The sequence below is a fragment of the Lemur catta genome, chromosome 1, assembly GCF_020740605.2.
Source record: "Lemur catta isolate mLemCat1 chromosome 1, mLemCat1.pri, whole genome shotgun sequence".
In the NCBI taxonomy this organism is placed as follows: domain Eukaryota; kingdom Metazoa; phylum Chordata; class Mammalia; order Primates; family Lemuridae; genus Lemur; species Lemur catta.
Genome location: NC_059128.1, coordinates 11,906,820 through 11,934,238, shown reverse-complemented (window position 1 = coordinate 11,934,238; position 27,419 = coordinate 11,906,820). Strand labels below are relative to the sequence as shown.

The following is a 27,419-nucleotide window of genomic DNA, read 5'->3' as shown; positions in this document are numbered from 1 at the left end:
TCATACAGTTTGGGAAATCTTTTGTATCCATCTTAATTTCATTATGGATCCAATAATCATTCAGCAGCAGGTTGTTTAATTTCCATGACTTTGTGTAGATTTGACTGTTTCTCTTGGAATTGATTTCTAGTTTTATTCCACTGTGGTCTGAGAAGATACATGGTATGATTTCGATTTTTTTGAATTTGTTGAGACATGTTTTCTGGCCTAAGATATAATCAGTCATGGAGAATATCCCATGTACTGATAAGAACAATGTATATTCAGTAGTTTTTGGGTAGAATGTTCTGTAAATGCTTGTTAGGTCCATTTGTTCTAGACTCTCATTTAAGTCCAGTGTTTATTTATTTTTTGTTTCAATGACCTGTCCAGCTCTATCAGTGGGATGTTGAAGTCTTAGGCAATTATGATGCTAGTATTTATCTCTTTTCTTATATCTAGTATAATTTGCTTTATGAATCTAGATGCTTCTGTGTTGGATGCATATATACTTAGGATTGTTATGTCTTTTTGTTGAATTGCTACCTTTACCATTATATAATGACCATCTTTGTCTTTATTTACCATTGTTGATTTAAAGTCAATTTTATCTGATATGAGAATGACTACACCTGCCCTCTTTTGGTTTCCATTTGTGTCAAATATTTTTTTCCATACCTTTACCCTGAGTCTGTATGAATCCTAGTGGGTTAGATGTGTTTCCTGGAGGCAGCAGATAGTTGGGTTGTGTTTTATCATCCATTCAGCCAGCCTATGTCTTTTGAGTGGGGCATTCAGACTGTTAACATTGAGTGATAGAATTGATATGTGAGATGCTGTTCTGTTCATCATATTGGGTAGCACCTTATTGCTTTGTTTTTCCCTCTTGTGCTATTGTTTTATGTGAACTGTGAGCTTTAGCTTTTGGATGATTTTACACTTTTGGGTATCTATTGTGCTGATCCATGTATAGTGTAGTTCTGAGTATTTTCTGTAGGACAGGTCTGGTCATAAGAAATTCCCTCAGTATTTGCTTATCTGGAAAAGTCTTTATTTCTCCTTCATATATGAAACTTAGTTTTTCAGGATACAGAATTCTAGGCTGGCAGTTGTTCTGTTTAAGAAGACTAAAGATGGGGGTCCAAATCCCTTCTGGCTTGTAAAGTCTCCAATGAGAAGTCTGCAGTTGGCCTGATTAGTTTTCCTTTGTAAGTTACTTGATGTTTTCAACTCACAGCTGGTAGGAGTTCCTCTTTCATGTTGACTTTATGGCCAGTCTGTGACTACATGTCTTGGTGATTCTCTCTTTGCAATGAATCTCACAGGTATTCGTTGAGCTTCTTGTATCTGTATGTCTAAATCTCTAGCAAGACCAGGGAAGTTTTCCTCAATTATTCCCTCACATAGGTTTTCCAGACCTTGTGCTTTTTCTTCTTCACCCTCAGGGATGCCCATGATTCTTATATTTGGCTATTTTACATAATCCCATATCTCTCATAGGCTTTGTTTGTTCCTCATGATTCTTTGCTCTTTATTTTTGACTGACTGGGTTAAATAGAAAGAGTTGTTTTAAAGCTCTGAAATTCTTTCTTCTGCCTAGTCTAGTCTATTCTTAAAGTTTTCCACTGTGTTTTGTATTACCTTAAATGAATTTTTCATTTCAAGAAGTTCTATTTGTTTTTTTCTAAAACATGTCTCTTTAGTAAATTTTTCATTTACTTTCTGAATTGTTTCTCTGGTTTCTTTGAGTTGGTTTTCCATTTTCTCTTGGATTTCATTGAGCTTTCTTACAATCCATATTTGGAATTCTTTATCTGTCATTTTGATATTTTCATTTTGGTTGGGATTCATTGCTAGAGAGCTGGTGTGCTCCTTTGAGGGTGTCCTTTCACTATCATTTTTCATACTTCTGGAGTTCTTGTGCTGATTGCTTTCATCTGGAGTAGCTGTCAGCTCTTGTATTGGGATTTTCTTTTGATTAGATGGGGCTTTTTTCCCCCTTCCTCACTCTGTAGAGTGTGTCTGTAGCATATGTTGGATAAGAACCTTTGGCTTTCTTTGTGGGTGGCTTTGATGGGGGGTCTAGCTTCTGGATGGATGCCTTGGTTATAGATATCATTAGTGTGGTGTTTTTCCTCAGTTGCTAGTTATTTGTAGGCTGTAGTGGTGGTATACTGTGTGTGGGCAGATTCCCTGTCTGTTGTTGACAAGAGAAGATGGAGGTATTTGAAATTCTTTCTCCTTCACCAGCCCTGTGGTCCTCTTAACAGTATGAATTATATTGGGACACCCAGTTTAATCTCTGAGACGGTGCTTGTGTGTAAGAATCAGCCATGCCCTGTATGATTGAGTCAGTAAATGTTGTCACTCTACATGGTGAGCGCCAGGCGAACTGTCTGGTGAATGGACACGCTTGAGGCTCTGACTCGGGGGGATGGGCAGGACATGGACATTGTATATAACCTGAACTTATGTACCCCCATGATGAGCTGAAATTAAAAAAAAAAAAAAAAAAAATGTTGTCACTGACTGTACAAGTTGTCCTCCCTGCCAGTAGGTGGCATGTGCCAGAAAGAGCCAACTGCACTGTTGTTTTTTGGGACCTGTGACTGGCTCTAGGCCCTTAGGAGAAGTACTCAAATGCCCCAGGTAGTGGGAGGGCACTAGAATTCCCAGGGGACTCCTTATTCTCCATCACAGCAGAAGTGTGTGGAGGAGTGAGGCTGGGCAGGGCTGGGTCAGATGAGCCTGCCCTCAGGTTCTGCAAAGGCAGGCACAAGAGCTGTCTCAGCAGAGATCAAGGGTCTGCACCCAGGCCACTGGAAAATGCCACCAGAGAGGGGCTGAAGCATCCCCACCAAGCCAGAAAGTCTGCTCATGGGGAAAGGGCCATCTGAGATTCATGGTCTGGCTATTGGGAATGGGTTTTGTTCTTCTCCTTCCTCCTCTGCCCCAAGGTCTCCTTCCAGCATCTGGTTGCAGGCAGGAGCTCAAACTAGCTGAGCTCACCAGCAATGGCGCTGTGGGCTGGGAGTTTCCCTGTCCAGGATTCTGCCCCTGGACTGAACACATGGCTTTCCTGTCTGGGGAAGAGTGTTCTGTGAGTGTCCTGCAGCTTTGACCCATGCTGCACTCTCCTTTCAGTTCTGCCCATGCGGGCTCCCTCATCTCTTGGGATTAGTTCACAAATCTCCCTTCTGTGCCTCTGAGCAACACGATTGAGTCCTGAGGGTATGCCATCTGGCTTGTGGGCCTGTCCCATGGTCCTTAAAGTTCAATCCTTACTGTGCCAGGGAGAAGTGTGCTGGTCCTGAGTTGCCTATGGAGTGCTCAAGCAGGTGGAATGTCCCTCCACATCATCTAAAACTTTTCCTTTTTTCTGAGACGATCTGGCAACTGATGTTTCTAGTCAGCCGTCTTCTTCCTCCCAGATTTATTTTCAGTTCACATCAAAACAATACTGTTTTACTTACCATTTGGAGTAATATTTCAACATGTTCTGTTGGAATATCCATGTGTGTGCAAGGGAAAATGCATTTTTCTGTTGAGGATAAAAAGAAATTCTGATGACTAAGAGTCAGTGGCTGGAGTGGAAGGGCACACAGAAACTTGACTTCCATTGTGTGCGTGGGTGCAGATTTTAGAACTGGGTTCTTATTTGGAGTTTTTATTTAGGAAAGGGACTGTGAATACCTCTTCTCACTTGAAAGCCGCTGTTCCCTGTTTCATGCTAGAGACTCTGCACAGGTACTGTCTGAGTCTCCCAACTGGTAGCATATGCCTTTCTTATTTCCTCTGACTCACAGACTTTGTCTTGCTGTCAACATAGGCATTTCAGTATAGATTTCTGACACGTATATCTTTCTTTTCAACATACCTTTCTCCAGTCCTGATTTGGTCCAGCTTGGAGACTTTTAGGGGTGAGAAGAGAGGTGAGGTCCATCCCCAAAGGAGATGTTGGAGTTGACCTTCTTGTTATGAGATAAGGAGTGGGTGGTAGGTAGTGCAGATTTTTTGGGAGCACAACCATCAAATAATGCCTCCAAGACCTGTTTTCTCTGAATTTTGGGAACCCACCGAGAAGGGGAAAGAGTAGGAAATAGATTCAAAGAAAATAAATGTGGCACTGAACAAATAGTTTAAGGACTCTTGAAAATTAATAAAATGGCTAAAAATTATTCAGAATTCTGTATGACATTCTAGCCTGGGAGCAACAAGAGTATCCCATGAAAAGTGTACACAAGTCCAATGAAAGGCTGTAGGGTAGCTGAAAGCATAGGCCCTGGAGCCAGTTTTACTGGAATAGATGCCTGATTCCAATAGCTAGCCAGCTGTGTAATCTTAGGTAAATTATTTAGCCTCTCTCAGCCTCACTTTCATCATAGGTAAAATTGGGATAAAGAGTTGTTATAAAGATTGAGAGTTCACAACAGTGCCTGGCACGCAGTAAAAGCTAGTGATTATTTTTCTCCAGTGAGGATGCATGCATAGTTTGTGGAGAGAGAGGTGATATTGTCGAGTGTGAGTTCTTCAAACTTGTCCCAAGTATAAAAATCTCTATAGGTTTTTTTATCTTAATAATTTAAACTTTCACATAAGAGAACTAAGACATTTTCTATAAATCATGAACTTAGTGAAAAATTGAGCTAACTGCTTTTGTGGTTAGCTCTACCCTTCTGCTCACATCATCCACCTTATACATATGAAGAACCCACACCCCCGACTCAGGCAAACACACGGGGAGTCATGTGGTGGGATCTCACTCTCCCGTGGAAGTTGCCACCCTTACTCTCTGCACATATCTCAGACAGGGGAAGTTAAAACACCATCCTCTCAACTGCAGTTTTGGTGTGGTAATTAGCATGATCTTTTAAAACTAGATTCATTCTTTGTTCTATTTCCTTTAAGCTGAAGGTCAGGTTTTATTGAACCTCAGCAAAAAATGTTTGATTCTTGGCTGAGAAATTGATTGATGAGTATTCATTTTCATAACTGTGTACCCAATGATGAGTTCTTAGGAATATATGTCTTCACAAGTAGCATATTACACATTAAAATTATTATAAAAATCTGTATCTAATGTCATCTGTGAAGAAGATAACTCCTTTCTATGTTGGCCTTAGAAGAAACTAGGGGGCAGAGTTAATATGAAAGAAGAAAGGTAAACCAGAATACATGTTCTTCAGGGCAAACCTTGGGTGGTGGAGAATTAACCCTACCAAGGCTTGCATTTGGAGTGATGGATATAGCTTAGAATATCTTGTGGTGTTCTACCATGAAGATATTTGCCTGAATATTCAACTCCTAGGTGGAGTTGAAGCTATTTAACCCTGAGTGGGACTTGGAAGAAGGTTTTGGAAATGTTCTTTGGTATATGGAGTTATATTTAGTTAAATAGAGCAAAGTACATTAATAAGAGTTTATCCCAAGGAAAATACTTTCCCATTTTCCCATTATTCGTGTATTGAATCTATTCTTAAAATAGAGGCATCTGTTCTTAAAATAAGGCAAACTGTTTCAATATATTACATCACTGACCTGACCAAAAATACTTCTAGAATTTCCAAAGGCTGCAGGTGGTCCACCAGCTTCAAAGTGATCTGGAGTCAGTTTATGTATGAATCCCAAGTGATCATAGTATAATGTGAAAACTTTATCAGTAATATCTCCAATTTCACTATATCTTCCTAATCCTATTAGGAAATAAACAGAAGTCTCTTGATAATGATATACTACAACTAGAAAACTTTTAGTATCATGCCTTATACAAACGTCTTCGTTTAAACTAAGGGGTGAAATTAGGGCTGTGAGACACTCCTGAATTAGCAAATACATGCTAGTCCCTAGAAAACCAGGCTCCACATCACCATAGAACCTGCTCGCTGAAGTAGGTGAAGAACAGAACAGAGTGAGAGGATGTTTAATTAAGCGATCTAGAAGAGAAGAGGTTAGCTCCCTCTGGTGGTGATTTCTCTTTCCAATACCAGCAAGTCAGATTCCTGTGTAGGTGGAAGGCAGTGAAAAAACAACCCCGACAATGGGAAGGGGAATTACCAGTAGAGGATACTGGGTCATTAGTTATACCAGGATTAACATGTTGAACTAAACTGTGTGCCTTGTGGTTCTCTCATGCCTCAGGGCACCACGTTGAGAGGTACTGTCAGTAATCTGGCAGTACAGCAGCACTCAGCCAAAGACACTGATCTGGAGAGTCTCCTCGCCTGGATGGACCTTCAGTGAAAGCTTGTGACTCAGGATGAGAGGCTGATTTCTCCACACCACTATTCCCATCCCCATGCCCCCATCCAATCCCACTCAGCTCGGGCTTTTCTGGTTCATTCTCCTGTCCCTGGCCCCTAAATGTGGAGTGCCCCTGGACTCAGTTCTTAAATTTCTTCTCCCACGTCTTTGGAGATCTCATCCAGTTTTAGGATTTTAAATCCATCTTTATTTAGATGATTCCCAAATTTAAATCGCTTATCTGGTTCTCTTCTCCGAGGTCCAGACTGATATATCTAACTGCCTGCTACCAGGTTCAGATCAATGTCAGTTAAGCATCTCAAACTGAACTCATCCTAAACTGAGCTCCTAATCCTCACACAAACCTCCCCCATCCTCAGCCTTCCTCACCTTCATTAACGGCAACTGCATTATTCCTGTTGTTTAGTCCAAAAACCTTGGTGTCATTCTTAATTCCTCTCTTTCTCTTATACTCTATATCTAATCCACTGGTAAAGCCTATTGATGTTAGTCTCAAAATATGTATAGAATCCAGTCACTTCTCACTACTATCACCACTATCATCCTGGACAAGCCACTATCATCTCTCTTGCACCTCCGTATTGGTCTCCACGATTCTGCCTATAGCCCCCTTGAGTCTATTCTCAAAAGAGCAACCAACACAACACTTTAAAAATGTTGAGTCACTTTATCTACTCTCCTAATCAAAACTCTCAGTGGCTTCAACCTCTCTGAGTAAAAGTCAAAGTCTTTGCAATGCCCTCCAGGGGCTACTATGACCTGGATTCTGGTCCCTCTCTGACCTTATCTCCTATTACTGTCTGTGCTGCTTACGGGGCTCCAGCCACACAAGCCTCAGGTTATCTATGTCCACGATTATATCATCTGTACAGGGACAGCTGTGTTTCTTTCTCTCCAACCTTACACTTTTTAAATATTGTTCTTGCCTTTCTAGGCTAATTTGGCCCCCCAATACAACGATGAATATAAGTGATAGTAGCATGCTTCTGTGTCTTGTTCCTGATTACAAACAGAAGCTTTTAATGTGTTACTATAAAATCTGATTGAATATTTGCTTTAGTTTTTTTTTCTCCCTCTAGATACTCCATTCTTGGCTTACTAAGGTGCTTTTATTAAAACCATGAATGAATATTGAGTTTTATCAGATTTTTTTCCTCCACGTATTGAGATGATCATGGGATTCTTTTTTTCTCCTGTAATCTTTAATATTGCTGTACTGATTAACTTTCTAATGCTAAACTATCGTGGAATCCTGGTATAAATCCTACAAGGTTGTGATATCATATTCTTTTCTTTTTATATATTGCTAGATTTAGTTGGCTCATAGTTTCTTTGGTTTTTTTGCATCAATGTTCCAAGGGTTGTTAAACTTTTTGATTCATGATTTGGTTTTGGTATATTTTTCATTACCAAAAGATCCATTTCATATTTTTAATAGGTCACTTTTTATAGTTTTTTATAATAATTCCCTGCACATATTGTCAAGTTGTCTTTTATTCGGTGAGACACAGTAAATACAATCTTTTTTTAAAAACTTCTTTCTTGTAATTCCAGCAGGTGATTTTCTTTGGTCTGTTTTTCCTGTGTATTAATATCTTTACTGAGCTATCTCAGTCTCGAAGCTTAGTTTCCTTTTATGTTGGTTACTTTTTTTACTGTATACACGTCATTACCTTTGAAGAAAACTTGGGGGCATTTCTGAGGCCTAGGATGATGTCTTCCTCTGGTGAGGATCTGCATGTGCTTTTTCCAGTTGCCTGAAGTACTACAGGAACAAATCTCAGCCTGAGAGTCACTGGACCACCCAGACAATGCGAATCAGGGCTGCAAATCTTACTGCGGCCTCCCAAGGGCCACAACCTCTCAGACAGGCTTTTTCTCTTCTTTTTTCCCTACTCACCTAACGACAAGACAAATTTGCTGCATTCCTTGTGGACATATGTGAGAGTGTGTATGGATTTACTTCCAGTTCATCCTTATCCTAACAACCCTCTGGGGTTCTGGCTCATGGTGGGGCATGCCATCCACCATGCTCACCACGTCAGGTGGACTCAGGGTCATATCTCTTCATTAATCCACCAAGCTCAAAGCCTAAGTTGGCAGGAATTTGCAAATCCCTTCAGGGCAGAAGGATTTGGGAATTGTGTGTTCTATTTACATCTCCAGGTTCCTGTTTTCCCTTAGATTTTGGCCTGGTTGTTTCTATTACCTTTTCAGGTTTTCAATTTAAAAAATAATTTATCTAACTATTTTAGTTATATTCAGCAGCAAAGTTATGCCATAACTGGAAGTGGAAGTCCCCTAGATGCTGTTCTATGGATAATGCTCACTGGGTCATTACTCATCCAGTTGCCCTCCGTGTAACTCTTAACTTTACCTTCTTCCCCCTATTTCATATCCAATCTTTCACCAACTCCCATTGATTCAGTCATAATCAGCCACTGTCCTCTCCATACCTGTGGCCACTTTTCTAATCCAGAGCCTCATCATCTCTCCTAAATTTTTAAAATAGCCTATAAACATATCACTTTGCCTTAAATCTCACATTTAGAAAGATATGTTATCTTTCTAAAACACAAATATAATTAGGTTAATAATCAATCTTTTGATAACATGAAGAAATTCTTTAGCTTGACTCAAATGGACAGCTGGGTTCAGTTTACCTTCATGGTCTCATTGTCAATGAGTCACCCCTAGGAAACATATTTTAGCTGCAGTATACTATAGTATATGTGCCATATATTTCAACAGTGCATCTTAATTCCTCTACATGGAATATTCCACTATACTCTTACCTTGATCTTTATGTATTAAATATTTAACACTGTCAATTTAAAATTTCTTCTACATTGGCACTTCAATTGATTTCTTCTAGTGTTCGTTACAGTTGAATTTTGTGTATTTATACACCTTGTATTTTTTAGAGCATTGACTCAATAGTGACATATGTTTACTACTGATGTTTTATCACACAAAGTATGATTTTGTTTATTAAATAAAAATCTTGTTTTGTGTGAATATTAACATTACCACCTATGGCTTCTCTCCAAGTCTATTTGGCATGTTTGTTCAAGTCCTTATTTATTTTCTTTCTCTCCACTTTTGCTTTAAGTTTTTCCTCCTGCCATCATATTTCAGGATTTTAAAATCCAAAGTGAGACCCTGCCTTTAATGGAGAAATGTAGATCATACTTGGATATCTGCAGGGCTCACTCCCTCATTTCCTTCAGATCTGCTCACCCTGACCTCAGCACACACTTCACTACACTACAGCAACACACCTGGTACTTGCTATTTACCTTACCCTTCTTCTCCACCCCCTACCCCACTGTAGCATTTATCTTACATACAGCCTGTTTTTGTTAATTATCAGTTTCTCCTGACAAGTGTGTAAGCTCCACAAGAAAGGGAACTGCTATAGCCCTAGTGACTAGAACAGTACCTGTCATGTAAGAGGTACTCAATAAATGCTGTTGAATAAGTGAATAATCACACTTATGGTGACAACTGTAGACCAGGTCTACTTTTGGTTATTCTATTTTATGCTTTATAAATTTTCTGCTTTGCCTTCTTTCCTCTTCATGTCTGTTTTGTATGGCCATTCTGTTTACTTTGGCTTTTAAAAACAATTTGTACTGCAAACACATTTTTAAAAATTCTATTGATGATCACAATAAAGGCTTCCAAAAAATTCCCAATTCCATGTATATTTATATTCAGATAAGGAAATAGTGTTTTGGACTACCTTTTAGGGATGGCAAAACCTTGGGTTTTTTTGGCTTTAATTTTTTATTCTTCACCTGATCTTTTAAATTCTTGATTGTCTTTCATGAGGTTCTGAGAGACTCACCCACATTTTAATTTTTGGTATCAATAATATTCATAGTTATTTCCTCAGAAACATGTATAGTAAGGTTTTTCTTATTGTCCAGTAAGTTTTTCAAAAGCATAACTTTGCTTATATAATTGCTAAGGTTCAGTATACCATATTTCATTGATAAACACAGTAAGATATACTTGTCTCACATTTTAACATCTTGAAAATTGTGACATCTTATAATTGATGTGTCTTACAATCATTGTCCGCCAGGGGGCACTCACACCATAGTGGTCAATTGCCTATGAACTCTTGTCTCAGTTGTTTACACTGTCATCACTTTAACTGACTTTCGTGAATCATGTTGAAGTTTATTACTGCTTAAAATGCCTTCAAAAATACTCCATTATAATTTGGCATTGAAACAAAGTTATTGTGGGTGCAGCAAGCGAAGAAATCAAAGCAACAGGGCATATACTAATCAATAAAGCCAATGTCACTGGAGGAATCACCACAGTTTCACATTTTCTTGTAGAAAACCATCAGGTATTTTATACGACCTAAGAAAGGAAGCAACTCGTTCTAGATGAAAATTGCATTGTGTTTTACTAGTAAGATATATGCAAATTGATTGCCTTATCACACACCAACCAATGCAACCACAGTAGGAGAAATAATGTCAGAGCAATTCATCTATCACTCAGGACCACTGTTAACTGTGTTAAAGTTTAATTAGAAGGGTTTTTCTTTCTTTGTGTTAATAGAAAAAAGTGCATCTTATAATCAATGGAATCTTGATAAAATATAGTGTTTACAACATCCTTCTGTTGGTTTTGCATACGATTAATGAGTTGAGTTAGTTTTCAATTCTTAGGCAATACTATTTTTCTTTGAAGATTCTATAGAAGAATATGTGACAGGCATTGCTGCAGCAGGAGAACCTAAGGCTGACTTGATTTGTGTTTTTTGCTGTTAGTAAATCTTTTTTTTTCCTTTTAAAAATTTTAATATTTATAGATTTAGGAAAAAATAGATTTAGGAGGTATAAGTTGAATTCTATTATATGTATATATATTGTATAGCAGTAGAGTCTGAGTTTTTGGTATACCCATCACCTGAGAAGTGCACATTGTATCCCATAGATAATTTTTCATCCCTCACCCCTCTTGTCCTTCCTCCTTGTTAGTTTCCAAGGTCCATTATACTACTCTGGTGACCTGGTATAGCCATAGTTTAGCTCCCACTTATAAGTGAGAATATGTGGCATTATTTTTCTGTTCCTGAGTTACTTCAGTTAGGATAATGGCCTTTAGTTCCTTCCAAGTTGCTGGAAAAGACATACTTCATTCTTTCTTATTGCTGAGTAGTACTCCAGTGTGTGTGTGTACTGGTCTCCATAGAGATTATACTAATTTACTTTCCCATCAATGGTCTATGGGTGTTCCCTTTTCACTGCATCTGTGCCAACATCTATTGTTTTGTGACTTTTTAATAATAGCTGTTCTAATTAGAGTAAAATGGTATCTTGTTGTTTTAACTTGCATTTCTCTGATGATTAGTGATGTTGAGCATATTTTCATATGTTGTTCGCCATTTAAATATCTTCTTTTGAAAAATGCCTCCTCATGACATTTTCCCACTTTATAATGGGGGTTGTTTGTTAGATTCTGGATATTAGTTTTCTTCCTTTTTTTTTTTGAGATAAAGTCTTACTCTGTTACCCCGAGAGTGCAGTGGTGTCATCATAGCTCACTGCAACTCCATTCCTGGGCTCAAACAATCCTCCTGCCTCAGCCTCCCGAGTAGTTGGGACTACAGGCACATGCCACCATGCCCAGCTAATTTTTTCTATTTTTAGTAGAGATGGGGTCTTGCTCTTGCTCAAGCAATCCTCTCACCTTGGCCTCCCAGAGTGCTAGGATTACAGGCATCAGCCACTGTGCCCAGCCACTGGATGTGTCTTTGTAAGACACATAGTTTACGAATATTTTCTCCCATTCTGTAGGCTATTTTCTCTTCTGATTTCTTGTGCTGTGTGGAAGCTTTTTAGTTTAATTAAGTCTCATTTGTTTATTTTTGTTTGTATTGCATTTACTTCTGTGGTCTTAGTCATAAATTCTGTATCTAGGCTAATGTCCAGAAGAGTTTTTCCTGGGTTTTCTTCTAGGAATTTTATGATTTCAGGTATTACATTTAAGTCTTTATCTATCTTCAGTTAATTTTTGTATATGGTGAGAAATAGAGATTTAGTTTAGTTCTTCTACATAAGACTATCATAGTTTCCCAGCACCGATTATTGAATAGTGTATCCTTTCCCCAGTGTATGTTTTTTGTCTGCTTTGTAGAAGATTGGTTGGTTGTAGGTATATGGCTTTATGTCTTGGTTCTCTACTATGTTCCATTGATTTATGTGTCTACTTTTATGCCAGTACCATGCTATTTTGGTTATTACAGGCTTGTAGTATAATTTGAAGTCAGGTAATCTGATGCCTCCAGTTTTGTTCTTTTTGCTTAAGATTTCTTTGGCTATTCAGGCTCTTTTTTGGTTCCATATGAATTTTAGAATTGTTTTTTATAATTCTGTGAAAAATGACATTGGAGTTTTGATAAGAATTTGCATTGAATATGTAGATGGCTTTGGACACTATGGTCATTTTAACAATATTGATTCTTCTGATCCATGAGGATGGGATGTTTTTCCATTTGTGTTTTCTACATTTTCTTTCATCAGTGATTTGTAGTTCTCCTCATAGAGATCTTTCACTTCCTTGGTTAAATTTATTCCTAAGTATTTTAATTTTTTGCAGCTATTGTAAATGGGATTCAGTTCTTGATTTAGTTCTCAGTGTGGTTGTTGTTGGTGTATAGAAATGTTATTGATTTTTGTGTGTTGATTTTATAACCTAAGACTTTGCTGAATTCACTTACGAAATTTAATAGTCTTTTGGAGGAGTCCTTAGGATTTTCTAGGTATAAAATCATTTCATCAGCAAACAGAGATAATCTGACTTCTTCTTTTCAAATTTGGATGCCCTTGTTTTCTTTCTCTTGCCTGATTGCTCTGACTAGAACTTTCAGTACTATGTTGAACATGAGTGGTGAAAGTGGGCATTCTTCTATTGTTCCAGTCAGGGGAAATGCTTTCAACTCTTCCCCATTCAGTATGAGGTTGGCTGTGGGTTTGTCATATAAGGATTTTATTATTTTGAGGTAGGTTCCTTCTATGCTGAATTTTTGGGGGGATTTTATGATGAAGGGATATTGGATTTTATTGAAAGGTTTTCCATATCTATTGAGATGATCTCTTTTGTTGGTGTTTAAAATTCTGTTTGTGTGTGGTGCATCTCATTTATTGACTTGTGGATGTTGAATCATCCTTGTATCCCTGGAATAAAACCTACTTGATCATAGTGAATTACCCTTTTGATGTGCTGTTAGATTTGGTTTGCTAGTACTTTGTTGAGGATTTTTGTGTCTATGTTCATCAGAGATATTGGTTTGTAGTTTTCTTTTTTGGTTGCATCCTTTCCTGGCTTTGGTATCAGGGTGATATTGGCTTCATAAAATGAGATAGAAAGGATTCCCTCCTTCTTGATTTTTCAGGGCAGTTTCAGTACAATCAGCACCAGTTCTTTGTACATCTGGAAGAATTAAACTGTGAATCCATCTGATCCTGAGCTTTTTTTATTGGGAGATTTTTAATTACTGATTCAATCTTGCTACTCATTGGTTTACTCAGGAGTTCCATTATTTTCAGGTTCAGTCTCAGGAGGTTGTATATTTTCAGGAATTCATCTATTTCTTCTAGATTTTCTAGTTTGTGAGCATATGGTTGTTCATAATAGTCTCTGATGATCTTTTGTATTTCTGGGGTATCAATTGTAATGTCTCCTTTTTCATTTCTGATTGTGTTTATTTGGAACTTCTCTCTTTTCTTCTTGGTTAGTGAAACTAGTAGTTTAGCAATTTTGTTTATCTTTATGAAGAACCAACTTTTTATTTTTTTGATCCTTTGTATTGTTTTTTGTCTCTATTTCATTTAGTTTTGCTCTGATCTTTGTTACTTCTTTTCTTCTGTTAATGACGGATTTGGTTTGTTCTTGTTTTCCTAGTTCCTTGAGGTGCAATGTTAGGTTGTTAATTTGTGATCTTTTTACTTTTTTGATATAGGTATTTAATGCTATAAACTTCCCTTTAAGCACTACTTTTGCTGTATCCCATAAGTTTTTAGTATGTTATGCTTTCATTTCATTCAAGAAATTTTTAATTTTCATCTTTATTTCTTCATTGAGGCAGGGATTGTTTAGAAGCATGTTGTTTAACTTCCATGTGTTTGTATAGTTTCTGAAGTTCCTCTTCATATTGACTTCTAGCTTTATTCCACTGTGGTCTGAGAAGATAATATGATTTTGATTTTTAAAAATTTGTTAAGACTTGTTTTGTGGCTAAAATGTGGTCAGTCTTGGAGAATGTTGTATATATTGATGAACAAAATGTATGTTCTGTAGTTGTTGAGTGGAATGTTCTGTAAATGTCTGTTAGGTCCATTTGGTCTAAAGTCCAATTTAAGTCCAATGGTTGTTGATTTTCTGTCTTGATGATCTGTCTACTAATGTGAGTGGGGAGTTGTACCCCACTATTATTGTGTTTCTCTCTCTCTCTCTCTTTTCTTTCTTTCTGAGACAGAGTCCCACTCTGTTGCCTGGGCTAGAGTTCCATGGCATCAGCCTAGCTCACAGCAACCTCAGACTCCTGGGCTCAAGTGATCCTACTGCCTCAGCCTCCCGAGTAGCTGGGACTACAAGCATTCGCCACCATGCCCGCCTAATTTTTTCTATATCTTTTTAGTTGTCCAGTTAATTTCTTTCTATTTTTTTAGTAGGGGCAGGGTCTCGCTCTTGCTCAGGCTGGTCTCAAACTCTTGAGCTTAAATGATCCGCCCGCCTCGGCTTCCCAGAGTGCTAGGATTACAGGCATGAGCCACTGCACCCGGCCTCTATCTCTTTCTCTAGGTCCAATAATATTTGTTTGGTGAATCTGGGTGCATATATATTTTGAATCATTATATCCTCTTGCTGAATTGATTCCTTTATCATTATATAATGACCTTCTTTTTCTTTTTTTACTTTTTTGATCTAAAGTCTGTTTTATCTGATATAAGTATAGCTACTCCTTCTTGATTTTTGGTTTCTCTTTGCATAGAATGTTTTCCACCCCTTTATTTTCAATCTATGTGTCTCTATGGGTAAGGCGAGTTTCTTGTAAGGAGCATATATTTGGATCATTTTAAAAATCCATTCTGCCAATCTTTATCTTTTAAGTGGACCATTTAATTCACTTATGTTCAAAGTTATTGATATGTGAGATTTTGTCATATTTTTAGTTGATTTCTAGTTGTTTTATAATTTTTTTCTTTCTTTTTCTGTCTTTTTGTCTTTGTGGTTTGCTGAACTTGTCTTGTCATTGCTCTCTTTCTCCTGTGTGTGATTGTTTTATAAGAACCATGAGTTTTATATTAATGTTTTTGTGATGGTTAATATTGTCATTTCATTTCCATGTTTAAGATTCATTTCAACATTTCCTGTATGGTCAGTCTAGTGGTGACAAAATCTCTCGGTGTTTGCTTCTCTGGGAAAGGCTTCTCTGGGAAAGACTTTCTTTCTCCTTCATTTATGAAGCTTTTTTCTGGCAGGATATAAAATTCTTGCCTGGCAGCTTTTTCTTTCAACACTTTGAAAATGCCATCCCATTCTCTTCTGGCTTGTAAGGTTTTTGCTGAGAGGTCTGTTGTGATGGGGTTTTCTTTAAAGGTGACTAGATGCATTTCTCTTGCTGATTTTAAAATTCTCTCTTTCACTACAACTTTAGTCATTCTGATTATAAGATGCCCTGGTGAAGTCCTTTTTGCAATTTATTTGCCTGGGGATCATTGGGCTTCCTGTATCTGACTGTCTAATTTTCTTGCTAGTCTTAGGAAGTTTTCATTGATTATTTCCTTAAATAGATTTTCTAAACTTTTTGATTTCTCTTCTCCCTTGGGAATACCAATAATTTGTAAGTTTGGTTGCTTTATGTAGTCCCAGACATCTCTAAGGCTCTGCTCATTCTTTTCCCCCGCCTTATTTTTGTCTGACAGAATAACAAAATAAAATGAAAATTCAGATCATGGAGATATAGAAATAAATTGAGAGTCATTGTCCCTTTATCATTCTAGGTTCATTAGCAAAATTCAACTGAGTTGGAAAGGAGTGAGGACCTGTCAGTAAGGTCAATCAATATTAACTGTATCTTTCACTGTGCAAAAACTCATGGAAGCCATGTAGACTTGATCAAGGAAATCACAAGATTACCAAATCAAGGAGACACAGAGCAGTATATCATTCACAACAACTCTACCTCTTACTAGTTGTCTGTTTTCAGTTGCATCAATTTAATCAGCAAAAGTAAGCTAACATTTCTACTTTGCCAAGGATGTTGTGAATATTAAATGAGATGATATTTGTAACACACTGAGCACAATTGAAGCACAATTGATAAGTGGCAGCTATCATTATTTGGGTTTTGGGAAAGTAAAATATAATATCACTGAAATTGAAAATGAGAACATAGCATGGTGATCTGGGGTGTCCCTTCTTTGAGGCTATTCATAGACTCCTGCTTCTATAGATCTGACAAATCCATCACTCGTAATAGTTTTGAGACTTTTGAATTAGTTGATTAATAAGGCACATTTTTCACATATCTTCTGATCACTGGACCACATGTAGTGTTTACACCAATAAAAGCAAATTCCTTACCTGCCTTTGTCAAGTAAACCTTTCCACTTTGGGAAACAAAAGTAATATCTGAAGAATAAAAACTATGAAAAGTCTTCTTTATAATATCATCATGAAAGTCAGCTAATAATTCAAAGGTGTTGCCGCCATCAACTGAAAGCCATACCTAAAGGAATAAAAAGATAATATTAACTCGCTAAAGAGATACCATATAATAGTCAGCAATTACCTATCAGCCTAATCTTTCTACATAAGGAAAGTCATGTGGCATGGTCTTTTCCCATATGCCGACATCACACACACACACACACACACACACACACACACACACAGGTGTACAGACTCCTTACCTACTTCGTCTACCTAGACTCTGTACGACAGTGTTTATGGCAGAATATGAGGTCTACACAGTATGCATGGTGAATTTATAGAAGAACAAAGTTACTCCTGTCATCTCCCAAATGGAATTCCCTTGTTCATAAAAGTATGGAATGCTGGGTACATTTGGATATGAGGGAGGGGTTTATCCCATATTAGTATAAAACTTCATGTTCTAGACATTTGGCAAGTATATTTGCAAACATACTTTGCATGGAAGAGCCCCTTGTCATTTGCAAGGGGTGTGTCCTGGGACCTTCGTAAATCCTCAGAACACTAATCTCAATATAGAATACAAATTTCTCTATTTCTTCATCTTTAGGTAAGTGTTGTTTGAGGATAAAACAGACCAATTATGTATTGGATTAATCCTGCTTGTTACCTCTTTTAATAGCCTAAGTGTCATTCAAATGAGGATTTCTGGTGTTTGAATCTTTTTTAAAATTAATTTTAATAACAAGCTATATCTGAAAATAGGCTTTTCTTAAATTTAAGACTTTGTAAATATGGCTGAAGTATCTTAGACCACCATCCAAATAATTTTTCTTTTATACCTCATCGGATATTGATATAATCCTTGTCTCCTCTATTCCTTACCAGTGGTAATCACTTATCAATTTGAAAATTCTATGCATTTACATTCACATCTACATATATATGCATATACTGATAGAATATGTACAGTACTGAATTCATTTTACGGTGGGGAGGAGAGGAAGGGTATGTCTGGGTACAGTCCATATTTAGACTTGGGCATAGGCAGGTACCCTTGCCTTGGACTACATGCTTAGTGGGCCTGGATATTAAAAACACACAGAGAAAATGTACTGAATAACATATGGGTGCTTCTGTGACTCAGGATGCAGTGCTTATTACCGGCATAGCACAATCCATAATTCCAAACATATGGTATGTGGACCTCAATTTTCACTGTTGCTTTGTATCCTGCAGCTGTTACTGGTGAGCAGGATGTGGATAGAGATATGTAGGGGAGAGTGCTTTGAACAGTATGAGTGCTCAAAATGGTGTCATACTGTACTGGTTCTATAAATTACATTTGCCACTCAACAATTTATCTCAGATCATTTTATGTTCGTTCATATGGATCTCCACATTCTTTCTATACTGCTACATAGTATCTAATTTATGAATATGCCATACTTGAGACTTTCTATTAATACTTTTCTGCTAATGAACATGAAAAAGTTGTACCCAAATCTTCAGCTATAAACAATATTGCAGTGAACATTCACTTGCCTGACTATTGGTATTAATGTTACAGTGTTATTTTTAGAGAAAATACTGAAAAATTGAGTTGCTGGGTCAGATGCTACCCATATTTCTATATTTTTAGTAGAGACTGCCAAAATGCGCTTCAATTTCACTGAACCATATTATATTCCCACCAATAGCGTACAAAAGTTTCTATTCCTCCAAACCTTACCAATACTTGATATTATCAAAAATTTATTTTTAACACATTAACTGCCATGTGAGTTGTATTTAACTCATGCTAGTTTTGGGCTGAGACCTCATGAAGCATATGTTACTCACATGTCTCTTCACCTTGGGAGCCACGTGAACTATTTTTCAAGTTGCGTATAACTTACACAGAGAAAACAATAAAAAATAACAAATTTTTCATTAAATTAGAAAAGATTGTTTTGTTTTCAAAGTTTTTATTCTATTTTCTTAATAAAACACCATGGCCCCACGGAAAAAAATTTTTTTCTAGTGTGGCAGTCCATGTGTTAATTTTTACTGATGACCTGAATGAAAAAAACAACATCTCATTGCATTTTCCTCCAAATACTTTAAATTATTTATCCATACATGGCTCATTTTTATTTCCTTATATTATTTAATAATTAATGAACATATATGAACTGAAAGCCTAACTTAAGAATTAGTATAGTGCTAGTAATTTACATCTATCTACATACGTATTTCTCCCCATTCCTATCCCTCTGCCTTCCCTCTCAGAGATAGCCAATATTCTGAATTTTGTGTTTTTCAATCCTTTGGGTTTCTTTTTAAATTTTAGCACATATACATGTATGTTTAAATAACATATTACTTAATTTTACTCTTTATAAAAGGGTTATCTTTTAGAACTTACTTCCCCCCAACATTATTTACTTATATTCATACATGTTGCATATAGTTCAGTGCATTTGTTTTTTTTATTGCTGTATACTAGTTCATTATGTGAACAAACTCTGATTTATTTATTCATTCTCCTATTAATAGGCATCTGGATTATTTTCAGTTGTTCAATGCTATTACTAACAGTGCCATGATGAACATTTTAAAGAATCTCCTCATATATGTGTTTTCCTTGCAGAAAAGAGAAATTGCTGCAAATGTTCACATTTACAGGATAATAATAATGCCAAATTGCTTTCCAAAATAGTTGTAGTAATTTATGCTCCCATCAGCAATATATGAGATCTGGTTGATCCACATTTTCGCCAACATTTTGTATCACCAGAATTAATCTTGCCAATTAAGTAGCTGAAAATGATATCATATTGGATTCTTGGTTTGTATTTCCATGATTACTTGTGAAGTACACCATTGCTTCACATGTTTATTCCATTTTATGTTTCCTTTTCTGTGATATGGCTATTTGTGTCTTTTGTTCTTTTGGCTATTAGGTTGTCTTTTTCATGTAGGAATTCTTTACATATTCTTACTTCTAATTCTTTCTGTTAAATGTGTCAGAGATATCATCTCTCAATTTGCAGTTTGTATTTTTACTTCTTAAGATATCCTTAATGAAGAGGTCTCCTCCTGTGTTCTTCCTCCTCTTTCTTCCTACTTCTTTCTCCTCTTCCTCCTTCTATTCCCCACCTCTCCTCCGCCTCCTCTTCCATTTTTTTTTTAGGGAGGATGCAGAGAACTTTATTTAGGTAAAGTGAGGTGAAGAGACTTCTGTGATCTGACTTGGGGGCCTAACCAAATGAGAAACCTGACCACTAAATGGCTGACTTTCAAATGAGCTTTTAGAGCATATTCCCAGTGTAACTTAGGCTCAGTATCTATCTCTATATTTTATTTTGAATATTTGAGGACCCAAATTATAAGTCATTGCCAAATTACTTTGCAAGTATCCTTTGTCTTGATTGTGTTATTATATATGAATGGTGCTCAAAATTATTAAAATTAATTTAGATGTTTTCAATTTGTGAAGAGACGGTGGGTATTTTCTAGGTCACAATATAAAAGTGATCTGTGATCTAATTATTGGGTGCCTTATAATTTTTTCCACCTATTTTTTAATTGAGGTAAAAACACATACAAGCTTTATCATCTGAATAATTATTATGTGTACAGTTCCATAGTATTAAGTATACTTACGTGTTAGTGGAACAGATTTCCAGAACTTTTTTAAAATAAACTTTATTTTTTAGAGCAGTTTTAGGTTCATAACAAAATTGAGTGGATGGTACAGAGATTTCCCATATACCCCTTGCCTTCACACATGCATAACCTCCCCAAATACCAACACTCTCCATTAGAGTGGTACATTTGTTACAACTGATGAACCTACATTGACACATCATTATTACTCAGAGTCCCTTAGGGATCACTCTTGGTGGTGTACACTCCATGGATTTGGACAAATGTATAATAACATGTACCATTATAGTATTATAAAGAATATTTTCAGTGTCCTAAAAATCATCTGTGCTCTGCCTGTTAATCTCTCCCTGCCCTCTAATCCCTCACAACCACTGATCTTTTAGCTGTCTCCATCGTTTTGCCTTTTCCAGAATGTCATATATTTGGAATCACAAATTTGCAACCTTTTCAGATTGATTTCTTTCCCTTAGTAATAAGCAGTTAAGTTTCCCCTATGTCTTTTCATATCGTGATAGCTCATTTGTTCTCAGCACTGAATAATATTCCATCATCTGGATGTACCACAGCTCATTTATTCATTCCCATACTGAAGAACATCTTGGTTGCTTCCAAGTTTTGGCAATTATGAATTGCTATAAACATTCACGTGCAGGGGTTTGTATGGGTATGAGTTCTTGACTCCTTTGAGTTAGTACCAAGGAGCATGATTGCTGGATGATATGGTAAAAGTATGTTTAGTTTTGGAGAAACCACCAAACTATTAATATCTTCCAAAATGGCTGTACCATTCTGCATTCCCACCAGTAATGAATGAGAGTTCCTATTGCTCCAAATCCTCACTAGCATTTAGTGTTGTCAGTGTTCAGGATTTTGGGCATGCTAATAGGTGTGTAGTTTTAATTTGCAGGACTGACCTGGCGGGAAAGGAGCGGATGCACTGAGAACCTGTAATGCAGCCATTCTGCATTGTCCCATTCCAGTGGTTGTCACAGTCCAAGCCAGTGCTGGAGGAAATTTATTTGGGTTGATGGGTTGTTCTCTAGGCTGCTTTTGGAAGCTTGAGCAGAGGGGTGGGCAATCCTTCTCCATGGAGGTGGGTGGCATGACCTTGGTGGGTGTCTGGGCACATCAGGGGAATGCAGCCAGTGGTGGAGCAGATCACGGGACTCTGGTGGGTTCCTGGGCACGTCATGGGACCTTGGCCAGTGCTAGGTGGGTCACAAGACCTTGGCAGGTGCCTGTGTAGGTTGCAGGACCCTGGCAGGCACCTGGGCAAGTCATGAGACTTTGGTGGGCAGCCAGATGGGTCAGGGCATCTTGGCTGGTGCTTGGGCAGGTTGTGAGACCACAATCAGCAGTGGGGTAGGTCACAGGATCTTTGTGGGAGCCTGTGTGCATTGTGAGACTTTAGCCCCTCCCTGGGCTTGCAGCAGGACCGCAGCAGGATGTTGGGCTGTTCGCGAGAACTTCGTGGCTGCCTGAGTGTGTCACAAGACTGCAGCCAGCAGCAGGATGTGTCATGGAACCCTGGCAGGTGCCTGTGCAGGGTGTGGGACCTTGGTGGGTTCCTGGACAGGTCAGGGGGTCTTGGTCAGTGCCTGGACAGGCTGTGGGACTGCAGCCAGTGGTGAGGTGGCCCGTTAGGTCACAGCTGCTGGGCCACTGTTGGCTGGCAGGGCCAGGGAGATACGTGGTGCCCCACTTGAGAAGTTGTGGTGGCTGGGGCTCTCCCTCTGCCCACGTCTGACTGTGGCAGTTGCTGCAGTGCTATTCAGGTGGTAGTGGTGGTGCTATCGAGATAACAAAATGGCACTGGTGGCAGATGCTGAGGGCCAGTGGGTGCTTGCTGTGCTCGGATCTCTGGGAGGCAGCTAGTGGAGAGGGAATGAGGGGTGTATGGTACCCAGTCACAGTGCAGTGAGAGTGCCCGCCCTCCCTGCTCCCTTCCTGGCCTGGCATCTTCAGTGGAGCCAACCCCTCTGCAGACCAGTCATTCTGGGGCTGAGAGTGCAGAATAGCATCTGTTGCAGCGACCTAGGACCAGAAGCTGGTGGGACTCTATTGTTTCCTTCTCCAGTGCAAGGCTGCTACGCCATCTCCAAGCAGCGCCTGATCAGTTTGAAGGCTGGCTGTAGGGGGCACCCCCCTCGCAGGTTGGGTTGCACTGTCCACTAGGGGAGCGCGGACTCCCTGGATCTCTCCCCTAACCCTCCCCAATGTGTGTACACTTCCCCCAGGTACCTTCAATCTTGCCGAGTGGATCACCCTGCCTCCCTCTCCCCGACTCTGGGTGTCTCTAGTCACTTCTCTGATGATTCACAATGCTCTGAGAGGTCCATCTGTGGGTGAACCTCTACCAACAACCTTTGATCCTCCACTTGAGAGCAGCAAGCACAGGCTGCTTCTAGTCCACCACTCCACCATCTTGGCCTCCCCACCCTCCCATCCCCCTGAACTTAGAGCTTTTGAACATTTAGTGTGAAAACTTAAATATGGATGGGAGTTTCAAGAACACCTAGAAACAGGGTTATCACCTTCATAAATCTCTAAATTTTGTATAGAATATGGATGTTTGAGAAACACAACTGAGAAACTGAATTATTAATAGTTGCTTTCTGTGGAAGTCACTGCAATGTTTTCTTAGCTCTGATGTTTACACATTTTGTGGTCCTTACTTTTAAACTGGCGGATGCCCCGTAGATGGTGTACTGCTCCTTTACCAAACTTTCAGGCTGCTGATACAAAACTAACTGACTGAAGGAGAGGCCAGAGGGTGGAAAATGCAACTGGAAAGAGCTTGAAGAATGAAAGCCAGAAAGTCAAGCTCAGATAAAGTCAAATAAAAAAGGGCAAACATTAAATGCTGGAAAAATTAGATATAACACACTTTTAAGGGGTTAATGGCAAAATCCAAGTCACTCAGAGCTGGAAAAAAAATGTAACATAATTGGCAAAATTCAAGATAACTCTGGTGTACCCATGGCTCATTTTTATCAGCCAGTAAACTAACCAAAAGGTAAAAATTGACAATATGCACTAAACTTAGCACACGATAAATAACAAATAAACATTCATTGTCTTCCCTCCCACTTCCACCTCTGAGGTCATCAGAGCAGCTCTGTTCTTAAGGTACAACCACTCAGCATGAAGTGAGTGGATAATTTACCTCTAACCCAGAGTGTGAAATTTCATGGGTACACACCTGATTGCCATAAGCATATAGAAAGTGGCTTCGGGGATGAAATACCATTCCAACAGGAGATGAGAACGATGAAGGAAATTGGAAAGGTGGAAATTTTGGTTGTAAATTTGGTTGGTTATTCTTTAGGAGGTTCACAGAGGCACTGGCAATTCTCTGGAGTTAGATAAACAAAGCAAGAGCAAGCATAAGACTTTTGCCTTTATTATTAGTCCATGTTACAAATTTTAGGCTTTCTTGTCACTTGGAATTTTATTAAGAGAGGGTCACATCCATTAACACAGCATAGAACTTGAAGGATTAGCAATCATTGCTATCTTGTCACTCCACTACGCTCGCCCCTGCCACACACCCATTTTATAGATGTTGGAAATGAAGTTAAGGAGATTAAATAATGTGTCCAAAGTTCTATAATAAATAGCAAAGAGACTTTTATTATAGAGTCATTATGGAACTCTGCAGACAGACTCCAATGCACACACTCATAACCATCATGCCAAAAGTGTGGATGCCTGAGCTGCACCACAATTCTATTGAATCCTGATCTTGAAGGGGATCAGAATGTGATACCCCCAAATATATGACTTTGGTAAAAAGATAATTTTAAGCTGAAGACTTTTGAGATCCAACAGATGCAGGAGAAAAAAAAACTTCTAGGAGCTTCTCTCACCTGACTATGAACTAAAATAAAATCGTAATCCCCCTACTGACTGAATGGATCTCCTCTTGGCCAAGTGGACCCCAGAGAAATCTTAAAACTGAGTTCCCAGCCATGATGGTGCGGGAGGTCAAGCATGACTCATTATACTGCCTCCCTTGCTAACAGCCATTAGGTTTATTTCCTAAGGGCTAAACAGAAACCAATCTCATGATCCAAACCAGCATTCTTTCCTGATAAGAGACCACCAACCATGGAGTGGTTTAACCAACCTACAGAGGATGTGTAGAGATGATTTTCATGTCCTTGCTTCACCTTTTGACATCAGAGGGCTGCCTTTTCTGAACCTGGACCCCATAAAGGGGCATAAAGCATGATTGTGCATGTGCATGTTTCTCCTTTCATGAATATTCATGACTGCTTCTATAGCTTATTAACTATATATATTTGGCCACCCCACTCAGCATAAATTCCTGTTTCCTTTGTCTGTCCCTCAAAGCACGTGTTCCTGGCTTCTGGCTGGGGTTCTGCTTTCCCGCCTGTCAGAGTGGCCACCCACAGGCTGCAGCCCTTTATGAGAAATAAAGCCCTCCTTTCCAAATTTATGAACCTTGTCATTTTCTTCAGTTAACATGACTGAAAGCAGCAACTTCTGGGACATGAGGCTGCCAGAAACTCCTATTTGGGGCAGATCCACTCCCAGGAGGGAGAATGCAAATAAAATCTACCCCAAGTCTGTTTTCCAGGGGAGGTTTTTTGACCATGAAGGGGAAAAGACCACTCATACTTGTACTAACAAACAGTATCAAAACCATTATCTCCTGTTTGTTCTTCTGAAAACCAATTTATCTTTTTTAAAAAAAGTCATTTGTTTTTCTTTAGGTGCCTTTCTCTCCTTCCCCTTCACCTATTAAGATGGTATATAACCCCCAAATTCTAACCACCCCTTTTAGTTACCCAGAACTGAGTTTTTCCCATGTATATGCACACTGCACACATAAACTATTTTCTTTTCTCCTATTGGCTTGTCTTTTTTCAGCTTAATTTTTAGGCACCAGTGATTGAACACAAGAGTGTAGAGAAAAAGTTTTTTCTTGAGGGTAGAAGCTTATCTTATGTATTTTTTTTAATGGCTCTAAGAATAATTCTAATTCACAGCTAGGGTTAAGGACCTTTGGAATAGAAAATATAGATCTGTGGCAAATATTTCTATTTTTTGTTCATTTTAACTAATGATTTTATGGAACTTTAAATTTATATAGAAAAAACTCAGTTTATATTCTCCTGGAGAATTAGCAAGGGAGAGTCACTATGCAAATAGCATCACATTTTCCATTTTTATCAAACTGAATGACAATCAAAGGTGAGAACTCTCTATAGTCAAACTACATTATTAATCTTAGATAATTTTGTTGTAGGCAATTTTATCAGGTTCTATTGCTAAAGGTAACAAGAATTTGGACAACATTTTTGCTAAGGTAAATTTTCACTATTGTAGTGTCCAGAGCAATCACTTCTGGGATACGCAGCCTACCTGGTTGTAGAAGAGGTAAACTCCAGTATTGTGCTCTTCGTCAACAAGAAATGTCAGCACACTTGGAGGAATATGTTTCTTTCCTTTTAAAACGTAAGGTAAGCAAGGTAACCATTCAAGAAATGGTTCTTTACTATAAAAACAAGAGCTTGACTACAAAAAAAAGAAAGGAAAAGTTAAAAGAGAAAGAAAAAGAAAAAGCCGTTTTTGAAATTAAGTCCTAATTAGTTCTCGTAGGAAAAGAAACTAATGAACCATTGTGTTGTCCTGACTGACCACAAATCTTTTAAAAAATCTTTAATGTCCATATCTCTCTTCTGCAGGATATGAGTCCAGAAAACACTTCAAAGCATCTCTTGCTGGTACGGATTGTTTTTTTAGAATCACTGTAGGTACTGATTAACATAATTAGGTAACTATCATTAAACACAAGTAGAGAAACCCCTGGGAGCACAGAGTGATTGTTAAGCCTTTCAATCTATAGAATTGTCAGTTTTTAGATTAATAACAATTCATGAAATCATGCATAACTAAATTTCTTACCTTATAAAATATACAATATCATACCTCACTTAGGGTCCTGTTTCTTTCAAAGGTGATAGTAACATAATCAACTGAAAATATAAAGGTATAGAAATTATGAGAAGCATCCATATTTCTACAACAAGAAAGGTTAGTGCTAATAAAATAGGCTTCATAAAAAATAAGAGCAGTTATGTATCATCAATTAATGTATACTCAAATATAATTTTATTATACTTATGGCAGGTGTGTCTATTGTCTCAGATTTAAATTAGATTTTTTTTCTCAATTTTAGGACATTAAATTATACAAACCAAACATACCTTTACATTTTATTCTATTTTTATTTTATGTCATTTTGTTAAATCTATATATGTTATCTATATTGATAAAAGCCTTTTAATACAGTATATCTTTGACTAAAGTTTACCTTCAAAGTGTTCTCTGTTAGCAAAACATCTTTCATTATACCATAATTTTCCTTTGACATAGTCAACCTACATAAATAAATAAAAATGTCATTTAGGCAATATGTAGACTTAAGATATAATAAAATAGAAAAAACTTACTAAAAAGTTTCAAAGTTTGATAATTCAGGATGTGAGGCAAAGAGAGAAAAATTGTATGCAAATAAGATAAAAGGTTGTAGAATGAGGACTAAATATCTTTAACAATAAACAAAAATGGAATAAAAAGAACAGAAATTACACAGGAATCAGCATATGTTAATGGAAGATGCTCTCATCTATGAATTGTCTTTCTAAGGCTACCAGAAACCGTTAGCCTTTTGTCAGTTACAGTGGGTCACATGTTTATCTTTTATTCTTCTTTAGCTGCAACTGGGTTTAGGGAGCCTTCACAGAAGTCAGACAGTTGCAAGAAGCAACAGGAAAAAGGTTTTAAAAATCGGTTGTAAGAGAGAAGCGTCA

At 37.9% G+C, this 27,419-nt stretch overlaps 1 protein-coding gene across 1 annotated transcript in view; it reads right to left on the bottom strand.

The window, feature by feature from the left end:
* Window positions 1–27,419, bottom strand: part of CATSPERB (cation channel sperm associated auxiliary subunit beta) — a 95,046-nt gene that overhangs the window by 28,214 nt on the left and 39,413 nt on the right. Inside the window, exons 10-15 of the mRNA XM_045561962.1 lie at window positions 26,921–26,987; window positions 26,536–26,582; window positions 25,949–26,121; window positions 23,780–23,930; window positions 16,855–16,999; window positions 5,518–5,672 (exon numbers count right to left, since the gene is read on the bottom strand). Coding sequence (XP_045417918.1) covers window positions 5,518–5,672; window positions 16,855–16,999; window positions 23,780–23,930; window positions 25,949–26,121; window positions 26,536–26,582; window positions 26,921–26,987 — 738 coding nt within the window. The remainder of the gene's footprint in view (window positions 1–5,517; window positions 5,673–16,854; window positions 17,000–23,779; window positions 23,931–25,948; window positions 26,122–26,535; window positions 26,583–26,920; window positions 26,988–27,419) is intronic.